General features: G+C 38.7%; 1 protein-coding gene across 1 annotated transcript; it reads right to left on the bottom strand.

Annotated features, from left to right (window-relative positions):
- Nucleotides 1–1014: 1014 nt before the first annotated feature.
- On the bottom strand, nucleotides 1015–14362 carry NBP35 (nucleotide binding protein 35). The gene is made up of 5 exons (XM_006853043.4): nucleotides 14295–14362; nucleotides 13841–13942; nucleotides 3956–4710; nucleotides 3550–3769; nucleotides 1015–1270 (listed from the first exon to the last, which is right to left on the bottom strand). Exons 1-4 carry the CDS (start codon nucleotides 14326–14328, stop codon nucleotides 3611–3613), a joined length of 1050 nt encoding a protein of 349 aa, XP_006853105.1. The 5' UTR covers nucleotides 14329–14362; the 3' UTR covers nucleotides 1015–1270; nucleotides 3550–3610.
- Nucleotides 14363–15060: the final 698 nt, after the last annotated feature.

A 15060-nucleotide genomic window follows, 5' to 3' on the forward strand; every position in this document is an offset into this window, starting at 1 on the left:
TCTCACAAAGATTTCAAGTATTGAAACTGCATTTCTCGACACTATTTGAAGGTAGACTCTAATTTGATTGTTTAGAGCCTACGCCCTTTAAAGGATGAAGTTTCTATGAGGCCTAGGCTTTATGAAAATAAAATAAAACCTCGCCTTAAATCCTCTTGAAAGGACTTTGGACAACAATAATCTCCATGACGCTTCCAAATCAATTTTAAACACCGCCAATAAAATTTAAAACTCAAAAAAGTAAACATCTTGCATATCTATAAACATATATTTTTAGGGTAAAATAGACGGTCTAAAAAATTTGTTACAATATACACTACATTTAAAGCTTGAAATCCTTATGTTTTTTCACAACTATAATGTTCCAATCAAGATGACTAATTAGATTTTTCAATTCTTGAATTGCAATTTTCGATAAGTTATGAGGTGAGGGTTTACTTATTTTAATTGGGCGGCAGCTCTGTCATACCATTTTCCTATTTTTTTCAATGATAAAGTGTCTAAAATACTCAATGCAAATTGCAAAGGTATTTTGGTTATTTTATTATAATCTTTTTGTACTTTTAACCAATCCGCCCTTGCAAGCGTGGACACCCAAAAATTCAAGAGAACACACAAACCTAAACATGTCCAATATGATTGGTGTAACTATTCTATTTGAAGAGAAATGCCCGCTCTAAATAAGAACAAACTTGCCTGTATCTAAACAAATTAAATTCCAATTTATCTAGTCTGACCAGATTTCAAAACAGCCAACAGTTCTTAAGAAAGTCCATCATTTCCATTAATTTGTAGCCATTTTTTGGCACTTCCAAATCCTTTTCTGAGATTTGACCAAATTTCCCTGTATTGGCAAGTTTCGATTCATTACCCCCTCGAGTGATCGAAAGAAGATTTCACATACAACAAGTATTCGGATCCAAACAATCAAGTGTACCGTGTGCATCCACAACTGCGCTGTTGCTAAGTGAAAGTGCTGATGCCCACATTGGAATACTCAGAGAAAAAAGTCACTAATAAGAACTGTTCTGAAACGCTTGCATTATTGAGGTGTTGATGACTCGTAGCAGTGTTCACACAAAAAGCTCCTGAACTTTAAATACTTACAAGCATGAGTTTGAAACTTTACATAACTCTTCATTCATGAAACCTTGATAAGCAGTGGCAACTGTAATTGCGGCAAAGCTATTTTTGGAAACCAGTTTGAAAGTAAGCCAGATCTCCATAAATGTCCAATACCTGACTATCTTCCTCTCCAGCTTTAGAAGCTCTGATGACAACAGCAACCAAAACAGAAACTAAGTAAACAGTAAATGCAACAAGGGCTGAATTAAAATCAAAGGACAAACCATGTCAGAGATAGAATCTATGGGATACATCACAATTCATGGGCATATGAATTTTATAGGAAATTTAGCACAAGAATTTACTCAGCATTGATCACGGTCATACGAACCAGATTTTTCAGAAAATACGAGATTAATAATAATCAATCAAAAAGAGGCAGTTGTAATATGGGACCTAAAGCAGCATTGGATCTCTTTCTCTCTCTGTGTCAATGCAAGACTAATAATAATCAATCGAAAAGAGGCAGGAGAAATATGGGACCTAAAGCAACTCTGGATCTCTCTCTCTCTGTCTCTCTCTCTCTTCCCCCCACACGAACATGTGCTATCTTCAGCTGGCAACTAAACCTAATTAACAACAAAAATATCTATGACTACTGTTAAACTATGTCTATTGGTTGAAAATCTTTTCCAATTTCATCTGTATGATGGACAGATCTCATAATCGTTGTTTCTTCAATGGAATATAACAAAAATCTCTGCACTTTCCGAACATATCAGAAGTTCTTACGAAGTTCTTAGAAGAGTGTTAAATACTTGCACATGCAATAGATGCCCAACAAACCAGTTTAGACTATATTGATCACCTTTAACAAAGCATCTCCAACTATCAATATGACAATGATCTATGACAAACCATTTTCCCAGGATTAAACCTTTTGACTAAAGGCAAACCACTTCAAAACTCCCAAAACAAATCCAAACTTGCATACCATGTTAACTGATCCATGAAACATGTACCCAATCATGAAAGCACTGCTTTGAATACTGATGTAAAACGAAAAAATAGAAACTCTACAAAGGAGGCCAATTATTTCTGTAGGCACAAACTAGAGAAGAAAGTTTCTGCAACCATATGATGTTCGGTATTCAAAAATGTGGATTCAGCTGCCAAGGCATTTTGAGTGCCTGACCGCCTACAAACTCACCCAGAGAAAGGGTGCCCTCACCAAAATTGAAACCCCCCCCGCTCCCAAAAACAAAAAAAAACAGGGGAGTTCTTAGGGCATAGTTTTAAACCTTAAGAAGGTTTTAAGACAATTTTAGAGCTCCAAACTCCTCGTGAAATAGACAAAAATGTAATAGTATAATCACATAACAGATTTACGGTTACAAGTCTCAAAGAGATTGTAACTTGTAAGACATTAAAATGTTTGAAATCCCAAATGTCAACATGGTCATCACCAAACAAGGCAAAACCAAAAAATAAATACATCAAGTCATCAACCAAACAACTCTATGGCATCAGCAGCATCACCACACGGGGTGTTCAATTAGATCATGAGGAGCATCTGATGATGATGTATCCATGCCATCATTATTACAGTCACCACCCTCCTCAACATATTGAGTGTCCAAATGAGAAAAAATTCAATTAATCACAAAAAAATCAATCTTTTAACTATAAACATGTAAATATATCGTAAAAGCACATGATTCACAACGCAATATATTGTAGCAATTAGCAAAATCAAATCAAAACCCTCCTTTAAATACAATAATACTTTAAACATAGTAAAATCAAATTGATGTTGGTGCAAACCTCGTCTATAGGGTCGTCAAAAGTCCTCAAAATCAACTACTAGAAGCTTCAAAGCCACCCACAAACTATTGCCTTTGTTTTGGGAGGAAATCAAAAAAATCAAAAGTTATCGATCCTTCGATAAATATCAAAAGAGTGGTTTTTAGGGAGTTTTTCTCACCCTCCCCCAAAACCCTTTTTCCCCTTTTTAGGGGGAAAAAATATTTTTTAACCCTCAACGAGACCCATTATCCGCATTTTCTCAACTTCTCACGAGGCGGCGCCTTGCCTGCCTAGGAGGGCACCCAGACACAAGACGCATAATGACCCCGCCTAGCAAGCGCCTAGTTGTTTTTAAAAAATTTCCGCCTAGGCAGTTGGGCGGGTGAATTTTCGAACATTAATGTTCTTTGGAAAGTAAGGCAATTTAAAATTGTGGGGAGAGAGGCATTTCAGGCATCACCCTTCGAATTTCATGGCAAGATATGGACATTGGAAGAGTTAGCAAGTGTGTTTTGACAATTAATGAGCAGATAGGTCAACCAGCTAGAAGAAACATTTTGGCCATCCAGAATATTCCAAATAAACAGTCTTATCAAAAGAAGCTGCCAAGGATTAAGTTATCATGAACCTCCAAGAGGAAAATTATTTTTGGAAAATATACATAGCTCAGAGTCATACCAGTTTTCAGATCTTCCCAACGTCAAACCCGGGAAAATTTTTCCCCAACACAACGTCAAGGTCAATAGCCATTGGAGTGATCAAAAGCAAGAAGTTTATTAACAATTTTCTGGAGTGCGGCTGCACTAGCACTGCATTTCGTATCTGAGAAACAAGATCGACCTTCTTCAGCAGCCTTGCACAAGTGGGGATCCATCGGGACCTTCCCCAAGAAAGGGACCTGCAAAATGTTTTGGTTTTTAATTGATCAAATTGATAAGTACCCAACTAAAAAAAAATTCACAAAACGAAAAGTATGCCATAATCAATGAGTGTGGAATCACAGTTCATATTTCTCGATTCTCCATCAACTTATAGCATGCAATGCAAACCAAAGTAGCACGGCCAGCAAGAGGCAGAGACAAACCTGCATATCCTTGCACATTTTCATAGCACCACCTTGGCTACTATCGAACAATTCACTGCAAACTACAAGAGACATCAAATCTGGAGCATTTTTCCTAATACACTCCAAAGTCTCTTCTGTAACATCTTCCTCTTCCCCACTTTCTCTCACCTTCTTGAACCTCAAGTCCAAGATGGTTTGCTCGATGCCACTCATGTTCTCCACAACACCCAATATAGGGATGCCCACCTTCTTGCAAAAGCTTATTTCCTTCCTCACATCTATTAAGGAAACTTCTTGTGGCGTAGTGACAATAACTGCCCCATCCACACCAGTAGCCTTGAGATATTGAGCGATTGAGATGTGCTCGTCAGAGGTCCCAGGTGGAGCATCAACCACAAGATAATCAAGTTCACCCCAATAAACATCTTTTAAGAACTGCTTGATGAGGCCATCTTTGCGAGGACCTCTCCAAATGACTGCTTCATCTGGGTGTGGGAGCATAAAACCAATGGACATGACACCGAGATTGGACTCTACATAAACAGGTGACCAACCGAGATTGCTCTGGTGAATTTCTTGTCCTTCTAAGCCAAGCATTTTGGGGATGCTGGGCCCGCAAATGTCAATGTCAAGGAGACCAACATCATAGTCCACACCAGCAAGGGCAAAGGAGAGCTGTGCTGAGAAGGTGCTCTTTCCGACACCACCCTTTCCAGATAAGATCAATATCTTGTGTTTGACAGTAGCCATCCTGTCTGCTATCTCAACCAAAGCTGCAATCCAACAAGGGAGGAGTTGAAATCCAAAGGAGATGTTTACCTTTCCCCTTTTTGGTTTGTCCTTTTCAATAAAATTGATTTTTTATTGTCCTTCTATTCTATTACAAAGTTAACCTTTCTCAAAAAAAACATTGTTTTTGATTGGTAGGAAAGTCCATAGAGAGTATCTCAATTCAGAGTGATTCTAAACTTTAGAAGCAAATCACCTTTTGCTATAGCTAGAGATGGTCAGTGCGCTGATAATTAAAATGTGAATGCTTTCGTGTTTAAGAATTCATAAGAATGCAAGTAACCAGAGCAGTGCTATGAGGGGACTCCCTAAAAATACATGAAGCCCAATTGATAGTCTGTGATACTAATTCACACATCAAGAGATTTTGTGAGCAGGTTAATATAGAAAGCATTTTTTAATTGTTTATTGTATATTTTAAGTTTGGGGCATTCAGGAAATCGAATGTTGTAAAACTTTGTGCTGCTAACTGCCATTTTCACTTGCAGGTTCCTAAATCTAAGGCGTCAGGCATGTGGCAAAGCATATCCATTGTTGGCTCTTTTTGGATGGATATATGGTGTGATTAAAGATCTGTTCGTGTGTGTGTTCCTAGGTTTGTATAGAATGCCACGAATCCCAAGGTGTCCGTTATGGGGTGTTATTAGAGACATTGAGAGACAGGATTGGCTACATGCTAGCAAGGAACACTCTCTATGCCAAAAATCCTAAATGGGTCTAGCATAATATATAGAGAATACGGAATTCTTTAAAAAAAAATTGAGCTTTTTCAGAATAAATAATAACCAAGTAAAAAAGAAATTGTTTTAAAAAGATCCACACCGAAAAACTCTAACACTCTCTATGCCAAAAATCCCCAAAAGAGAGGGAAAATATATAATTACTCTAAAAATCCGAGGTTTTCTAAGGAAGAAAAAAGGCCTAGCCAAAAAATTAATGCAAAGAAGTGTTTGAATTTGATCTACCAAATAATTCTAACCCTCACTATACCAAGAATCCCAAATAGATCTTGCATAATATAATACAAAACATACACTTAGTTTTGAAAATTCAAGGGTTTTTCAATAAAAATAGAAACCAGGCCAAGAAACTTGAAATGTGTTTGAAATTGAGAAACACTTGTTGCAGATTGAAGCAGAGCTTCTTGAGAAAAAGCCCCAAAAAAATCATAGATTGAAGCAGAGAAATCCACAAATACAAGATCAAAACTTCAGATATTGCTAAAGTTTTGCACTCTCAATTTCTTGATTCTGGTTTTCAATCGAAGTAATGGTTGTCTAGATCTAGGAGAGGGCTAGAAAATGAATATTTAGGAACAAGAATCACGATAAATGATGAAGAAATGAGAGAGGTGATGAAAATGGTGGATTTGGGGCTTTTGGTTCCTTTTTCCAAATTTTTTTGATTGTCGATCCAACGATTCAACTCCCATGGGGCTCTAACAAAACTGGAGAGCTGGTCTAAGTTGGGCTGATTCCTAATACCGTGCAGGAATCAATGAGGGAAACAACCTGGCGATTCGTCATCCATATCAGCGTGTTTTAAAATACTAGTGAAAAGGAAGAGATATCCCATCTTCAACTCTAGAAAAATAGCTTTTCCAAGGTTTCAAAAAACGGTTCGCTTGGTGCCTAGGCACCCAAGACCCCTCAGACCACACGCCTAGGCCTGAGCATCCCATTCTAGGCTGTTGTACCTAGGCAGGTGCCCAGGGCCTTTTTACGAATTTCAAAGTTGCCCAAAAGGGAAAAAGTGGTAATTTTGACCCCTAGAAAGGTATAAATATCTTTTTGGGGTTATTTTCTAACCCCAATGTTAAAAAAAAAAACACTTCCATAAGCCCTCAATCTCTTAGCTATGCCTATTTTTTAGAATCAACATTATTTTTTGTGGTTTCAAGAAGCTTCCTAAACTTTTCCTTTCTCATTGGAATTATTTTTTGGGTGCTATTCGTGGTATTAGAAAACTTTTGAGGAGATTAGTACCTCGATTGAGGTAACAAACATCAAAGAGAAGAGATTGTGCAAAAAAGGTCAATTTGTAATATTTATTTGAGTCTCATTTTTTCGGATTTGAGATGTCTTCTGCGGGGTATACTAGGTGTGACGATCTGGGATGGAAGTTTTTGATAACCCAAATCAGAATGAGAAAAAAAGAATATGTCCAATTTTTGTGGCCATATTTATAAAATGCCGGCATAAATAGATTCGAGAAACATCTTGCTGGCATTAGAGGTGATGTTGCCCCGTGTAAGAAGGTCTCAGGGCTTGTAAAGAAAGAAATTTCCTAGTACATTGAAGTTAAAAATTAAAAAATATCAAAAGAAAAGGATATAGCAAAATTGAGGGCAGAGGTCCATATTTTTTATGATAGTGTTGACACTGAGAGTAAGAGGGGTTTTGGGTCTAAGAGGCCTCTTATGAAAGGGCCACGTGTGAAAGGCCTCGTATGAAAGGGTCTAAGAAACAATAATTCAGAAAGGGAAGGGAAAGGGGAAAAAGCAAGTGACACTTGAAAATAGATTTAAGAAGGATTATTACTTGGTGGTTTTACCATGCAGGCATTTCTTTTAATACCACTCGTTTGAATAGCTTCCATACAATATTGGAAGCAATTGGGCAATTTAGCCAAGTTTTGAAGGCCCAACTCCATATGAGATTGACGAGCCACTATTGAAGAAAGAAGTTGAGCATACTAAGCAATATCTCAAGACCCATAAGGATGGGTGGGCTAAATTTGGGGTTTCTTTAATGACCGATCTATGAGTGTGATAGGAGTACCATGAATTTGTTGGTAAATTGTCCCTTGGGTATGGATTTTTTGGGATCCATTAATGCTTCAGATGAAATTCATGATGCTCATGATGTATATTCTTTCATTAATAAGGGCATTGAGGATGTTGGGAAAGAGCATGTAATTCAAGTGGTCACAAATAATGTTGCTCCCAATATAGCTATAGGTCATTTGCCTTGATAGAAGAGACCTCACATTTTGGACTCCTTGCGTTGCACATTGCATAGATATTATGCTTGAGGCTATTGGTAATATGGCTATTATTAAATAAGTTCTTTCTAAGGCTAAGGAGGTTAGAGTCTTCATATATAGTCACACACTTACCCTTAGCATGATGCACAAATTTATTAAGAAGAGGGAGCTAGTGAGGCTCATGGTCACTAAATTTGCCACTGCCTACCTCAATCTACAGAGCATATATAGATTCATAGAAGTAAGTGGATCATAGTAGTCTATTACTCATGCATTATAGGTGCATACAAAGAGAAGACATAGGCTTGAGCAAAGGAAGCTCAATGGCTTGGTCTTTGTTAGCGAGAATCAGAGGCTCATGGAGAAGTTCAACCAGCAAAGAAGGACCACATCTCTTCAAAAGACATCGAGAATGCTTCAGATTGGCTAGTTGGGGACCCTAGAACTCAGGAATTCTTCCCCGGGGAGGGTTTGACTTGGGAAATGCTCGAGGAGGCTTCAAGACGAGCTTCTGATCTACCTTTCTTAAGCTTCTGAATTAGCTGACTACCGATCTACCTTTCTTAAGTCCAAGACTTCTGTTCTTACTTGACTACCTAACTACTTACTACTAGCTTTAATCCAGAATACTATTTCATAACGCCTCTAATTCAAGAGCTCATAATCGTCCTGGCTGGCTTGCCTTAAGGAAGGGTATCATTCAGACGATAGTTAAGGTTATGAGAATCAGGATGGAATACCGAAGGAGAATCAGAACTAGCTTGCATGGAAGTTATAACTTGGAGAATTGAATCAGCATGTCTTTCTTGACTATATGGCTGGCCTACCTTACAACAACTCGCTTTGCTTTCACATCAAAACCACTTGCCTTATTTCTTTCCTACTACCGGAGAATCACTACTCGCTATCCGTGCTAGCCTGCCTGCGAACCTTACCACTCGAAAGTCTGATAGTAGTCTCCGCTTCCCTCTCTGTTCTCCTGGCCTTCCGGTCTCTCCCTTCTTCCTTCTTCAAGTAGTCTCCCCTCTGCCTTGATTCGGGATGTTCTTTCTATACTTGCATACTTTAGAATCATAACTAGGATTAAGTTGCTTAATAGATCGCTTCCAGTGCTTCTTTCTTCCTTAGAGCTTAGAGTCAGCCTTACTTACTACTCTCACTTAGAGCTTAGTGGACGGACTCCCTGTAAGTGCTTATTGCTTCCGTGCTTGCTGGTCAAGTTTGCTCATCTAGGGGGCATGTATATAGAAATGCATACTAAATCCAGGATCAAAAGGACTATCATGACAAAGCGAGAAGTCTGGTTTGCTTTCTTTACTGGACTACTCTCATGAATAAGCATGACAGTGCTTCTTCTTCGCTTAGAGGTTAATATAGGTCGAGCTAGCCTTACTGACTACTCTGAAATCACCACTCGAATAACAAAGTCTGATAGTCGCTTCTTCCCGGCTTCTATCCTGCACATGGTCAACTCGGTCAAGCAGTTGTGGTATGAACCAATCCCAACCCCGTCAGAAAGGGACGTTAGAAAGGGAGTGTTAGCGACCGATCCTGTAAGCCAGCTATAAGTAGAGTTTGACAATAGAGTCCAATAGCGAAGGCCAGACATAAGGGAAGCACTGTGATGAGAAGGCAAGTAAGATTTTTAAAGAAAGGAAGTGGGAAGTCGTCCGATACACGAGTGTATCTTCTCCTTTAGCCAGTAGTTCTCCTCCGGGATTCCAACCTGGACAAGGTAGCACTTGTGGAAGCCATCACTTATCGCACTTCTGGAAGCTAGTGGTTCTGATATCAGGTATTGAATCCTCATAACCCCGTAAGCAAGGAAGATTGGGAGAGGATGGCTCTCTTTGTCATTCGAGTTTGAAGTAGTCTTGTATGCCAGCTCCGCTCTAAGCAAGGCAAGTTCAGATACGTAATTCAATAAAGCAAGCCAGGCTGCTCATTCATGCTCACTTCTTAATGCACGCTTCTTCATGAAAGCTAGAAAGAAGACAGTCAGCTCATTCTAGTAAGTTATCCATCAGTAGAACCAGAAAGATAGTAACATATAGATCATATGAGTCGAAGGGGGAGCGAAAGAAGCTATAACATAGTCCTAAGGCCAACAACCTGGAGTGTAGAGGTGAAAAGGAGCTATAAGCAAATCACAGAAAGTAAAAAGCCAAGTATATACACATAGCCCTTTCGGAGCGAGTGGTTCTGATGCTCATTCATTATAGTTGTCAGGTAGGCGCAGGGAAGAAGTTCTAGCTCTTTCATTAGAGTCTTCAAGTATTCTCTTGCTCAACCAGAAGCTATAGAGTGGTTCTTCTCCAGTAAAGCGAGCCAAGCACAAGGGAGCGTTCGTTAGCTCCCCATCATAAAGCCAAGCGACGCTAGTTGTTCTTCTTAAGTACGCTCTTGAATAAAGAAAGCACCCAGCTATAACTTCATAGCCACCACCCAAGCGAACTCTTTACCAAAGCCACCAGGGAGACCAAACCTAGCCTAACACCATCAGAAAGGGAGCTCGGAGACTAGTAAGCTCTTTCATGCAAGTACTCAAATAGGTAAACCAGCACTTCCTCTGATCCGGGATTCAAGCACTGAAAGACAGGGAGTTCTTCTGTAAGCAAGTAAGAAAAGGATACCACTGGATGACTGTAAGAGGGCTTCTAAAAGACAAAAAGAAAGAAGACGGGAAGCCAGAAGCCTTAGAAAGGGAGGGACTCCAGCTATCAAAAAGACTTCTTTCGAGTGGTCAGGCAGGCACGCACGCTCTAAGCTATCACTTTTAGACTAGTGTTGATCAAGTCTTAAATATGAATGGTAGTAGTCAGCAAGGGAGGCTAGTATGCGAAAGACATCTAGTTTTGATGATCAAGTATTCCATATTATAAAGACTGCCCGAAGGGAGGGCTACTACCACTGGAAGACTGAAAGCTCACTAATGATAGTGGTGATTCTCCGATATGCTCTTTATCAACTAAATAGTCATCCAGTATAGAAAGAAAGACCTAACCATGGGAGTCCTTAAGTCTGGCTCGAGTCTACTTGGATGCTCCAACATGAACATCATAACTAAGGTCATCAAGTCTCTCGGTGACACGTATCATCGTCCTTAGCCTTGTAGGCTAAGATTCCTTTCAATCTCCTAGTAGTGACTCCATCAATCTTGAGGCCTTAGTCCTCATACTCGATGGATGCATCATGACATGCGCTTACTTACTTTTAGTACTCTAAGTCATCACCACAAGCACTTCTTCAAAACGAGGTAGAGGGCCACTCAAGCAACGACTGTCGCTGGTACTTCACCCACATACAGGGAAATAGAGGAGGAAAAGGCGGATTCAAAAGAAACTATAGAAGAAGAGCAATATGTTGAAGAGGGTGATGATTCTGATGATGACAAACTCAATTCTGATGAAGATGCAGGTGATAACGATGATCATTATGATTCTTATTGATGTCCTCTCTTCTTTTGTAGTATGTTTATTGCACCATCTTGGTTTGGACTTTTAGACATTTGGATGTTAGACAAAGCTTTCACATTTTTGGACTATTTTGTTGTGTGGTTTTACACTTTTGTAAGTTTGCTGAAGACTTGGAGAGTTGGAGACTTGGAGTCCATGTTATTATGGAATATAGAGAATTGGAGAGTTGGAGACTAGGAGTCCATGTTATTATGGAATATGGAGAATTGGAGACTAGGAGTCCATGTTATTATGGTATATGGAGAGTTGGAGACTATCAGACCATTACTATTACATAGCCTATTAGGCCTTTACATGTTTTGTATAGTTTGAATTTTGAAATTTTGAACAAGTTCATTCTCAACATGCAATATGTTATATATTTGTAAAATAAAAATGTTACAAATTTACAATATTTTCAAATGCAATAAATTACAAAATTGACACAATTATATGTACATATGTGCGTTTCAACAACACATATATGTATATATCTAAAGAATTTGTAATATATAGCACCTGAGATCCTGGGTGCCACGCCAGCAGCCAAGTGTTTTTTGAAACCTTGAGCTTTTCTATAGACATGATGATCAAGCCTAGGTCCTTAGGTTTTTGATGTTTCGATAAATTCAAGGCAACAGAATAACCTTAGGAAAAAAAACAATAGTGGCATAGTTTGATAGCTAACAGCCTAAAAGGTCATAGAATGGAGTGACATAGTATACAACCCAATAACTATCCACTTGGTCTTCTCCTTTATGAGCCAAGGTGCCCAATTAATAGATGACTGGGCTGGATAAAAGGGGGGTAACTGTTCTCTAGTTAATTTTCCTCTTCCTATATGCTGGACTTCCATACACCATACAATGGGATAAAACTCATTTCAAAGCTGCAGTCAATTTTTTCTGCGTGGTGGGCTCAAAATTGCACAAGTCAGCTGGTTAACAATGATTAGGTTTTACTTTTGTTTTGGATTGGCGAGTTCAAGATAGTAAGATTCGTCTAGTAACTTCAGGATCTTATGCATCTGGCCCCTCTCTAATAAGGAAGGGAATGGAATCAAGTGAGAAATAAATGAGAATGATTAAAAAAAATTCTTTTTTTAATCCATATAATAGTTCTAATCTTTCTAATACAGAAGAGATTGGTCTTGCTCATTGTGACGATTTGTATCACTCTTCCTCTTACTCCTCAGATTTAACACAAGACAGCCCCTTAAGCCAGAGCTCACAGCTATCACCCTTCATTACTCAGTTGTAGCAGAGAATGCCGAAGGGTGAGGCCAGAACTGCCTCCTGCTCACCTGCTTCCATGAGTAACGATGCTTGACCGAGTCATCCTATACATATGGCTTTGAACATAGCATGAGGAGAACTGTCTATTAGAGGTTAATTTTTATAGAGAAGTATGTGAGAAATGGAACAAATAGCACAATGCAAAGTGGCTGAGAGATAGTAAACTAATAAGGCATTTGAGGTTTAAAGAGGGGGTTGGAACTCTTATTTACAGATGTGATCCCAAAAAGTAGCAAATGTGTCTCCCAATAGGAATAAATGGTTTATGATTTCTTTGACGATCAAGAAGGTGTTGTGTGGGCCTTGATATGAAAGAAAGATCCAAGCAAGAACGAAATTGAGGAGACCATCTTGCAAGTGCAAAAAACTTAAAAAGGTATGTAAGAAAAGGATAGATGAAGATTAGAATGGTTGGAGCAAGAACGCTTCATATGTTCTATAAATTGATGTATAAAGCATCAAAGTGAAATGACGGGATGAATTTCCTGCTTTAGAATCTAGATCAAGGAGGTCCAACTAAGGTATTGGCATTACATTTGCTGGCTCCTCACTTGTAGAAATAAGACAATTGGCGGCAAACATCCAACTTAGAGGAAGGCATCCAATAAACATAGACATTCCACATAGGAAGGAACCCCAATAGGGATGCCGCATCTCTGTCATGTCTTTGATTTTCTGTAGAGGTTAGTAAGAGTCCTAAGCAAATTTCCTTATTTTCCTTGATAAATGCACATTTCCTGTCGCATAGGCCTCTTCTCGTTTGTTCAGGGTTTTGTACAGCAGATATTGGAACAGAAAGGTACTTAAATTGAACCACTATACGGGAGCTCTTTGGATTTGGCATCAAGGAAGAAATCCATTTACGAACAATACAGTCATAATGAGGCACAGATCCTCTAATATCATTTGGGCGTACAAAACCTTTGTTGATAGAGGTTTAATCTTTCAGTTTTTTTTTTTTAATGAAGTTTCCGTGTTTTCCCTCCAAGGTCTAAACCTCTTCTTTTCAAGAGACACTCTGTAACTGTGATTAGATGACTATGGGAGGAAACTACTTGGAACTGCAGGCTGAATTCAATTCTTCGCTCTTCTCTATTTAGAGTATGGTGTAACTCATGTTCCCAGAAATGCATACCCCATGGCATATGGCTTAAATAATTCGTTTTTTCCGCTTCATAATTTTATAAATATTGGTTCAATATGAAGGAACTAGGTTCGTTTGATTTCTCAACACCATGAGAGAATTCTGTTTCAATATTTCATTCATTTTCCTTTTAATGGAATTTATAATGAAAAATAAAAGTAAATAAATAAACAGCATGGAATCCTCGAACTAGTTTGAAAAAACTATACATAGAATTCCAATTGAAAATACTCACCCGGATCAGGACCTTTGGGAGCAGTTGCACAAATTTTCTGATTAGGGCATCCTTCGCATGCATCTTCCTTCCCTGCTGACTCTGATTTAGGACCAGGGCAATCTACAACAGGCCAAAAATGAACATATTTCATTCGCAAAACTCCATAAAATTAATAGAATTAATCAGCCATTCTATAAATTACAAAAGGGAAACACCAAAAAAAAAAAATCAATAAATAGAGACAGAGAGCATGAAGTAGCATATGAACGACGAAGCCAATATGCTGTTTGCACCCAACAAATGTACAGAAGTTTTTTGAGAGAGATAGGGTAACGTTAACACAGGGGAAATGCTCATGAGCATGAAGGAGAGTAATCAGGAATTTAGAGAGAGAAAGTCTAGGGCAAATTCAATATGGGAATGGAAACACAACAGAATTGTAGAGAGAGAAACTAGGGCAAAAGTTTCGTACGTTCGTTTGCGTTTTCAGGGATAGCGTCCTCCATCGCCGCTCTGCCCTAGCAGATGCTTGCCTTCTTTTCTGAAATTAAGACCAAACCGCCTTCTAATAAGGAATTCAAACTTCAAAGTCGACGAGGGGCATTTTAGTCATATCTCTCAGCCGTGTAGGGGCATTTTAGTTATTTTAATGAACAAGAGAGTCGTATCAGACTCGAGACCAAGTCCTCTTTTGGAGACGGAATTCATATGGGTATGGTTCGTGTATTGCCGAGGCTCTAAATAATCAAAATAAGGCGCGCTTTTTTCAAAGATGTATTTCAATACCGGAAATATGTGTGATGACTCGAAAACTTATTTTATTTTTTTATTATAAAAAACGTACGGAATGTATAGAGCTGAGGCTCTAAACAATTAAATTTGAACCCACCATCACATAGTATCCAGAAATCTAGTTTCAATATGGAAAATCTTTGATGAAAAAAGCTCTAGTGCCCCCACTTTTCGTATAGCGACCCAATGCGTAGGACGGTCAAGATTTGTCACGTCTTTTAAACGGCGAAGATTTCGTTTTAAAAATTTAGAACTCTTGTCTGCCAATATTGGGGAGAGTGAAGAAAGTACACATCTGCCAACTACTGACTACCTCACTCTCTTCTCTCTCTCATCTTTTTAGCATCTTCAGTCTCTCCTCTTTCTCAGTCATGTCTCTTTCTCTCTCTCCATTTCTACCTCCTCTATAAGCAAGGCTGAATGCCACATCTCCTTTACGGCTCTTC

Source organism: Amborella trichopoda, chromosome 1 (assembly GCF_054954075.1).
Source record: "Amborella trichopoda isolate Santa Cruz 75 chromosome 1, AtrichopodaSantaCruz75HAP2 v2.0, whole genome shotgun sequence".
Taxonomy (NCBI): Eukaryota; Viridiplantae; Streptophyta; class Magnoliopsida; order Amborellales; family Amborellaceae; genus Amborella; species Amborella trichopoda.

Bases quoted from the DNA above. Each gene is read 5' to 3' on its own strand.
- NBP35 (XM_006853043.4), bottom strand. From the start codon at position 14,328: ATGGAGGACGCTATCCCTGAAAACGCAAACGAAC. The intron at 4,711-13,840 runs GTGAGTATTTTC...GTTGGATTGCAG, and splicing joins TCCCAAAGGTCCTGATCCGG to CTTTGGTTGAGATAGCAGAC. The intron at 3,770-3,955 runs GTTTGTCTCTGC...AACATTTTGCAG, and splicing joins AAATGTGCAAGGATATGCAG to GTCCCTTTCTTGGGGAAGGT.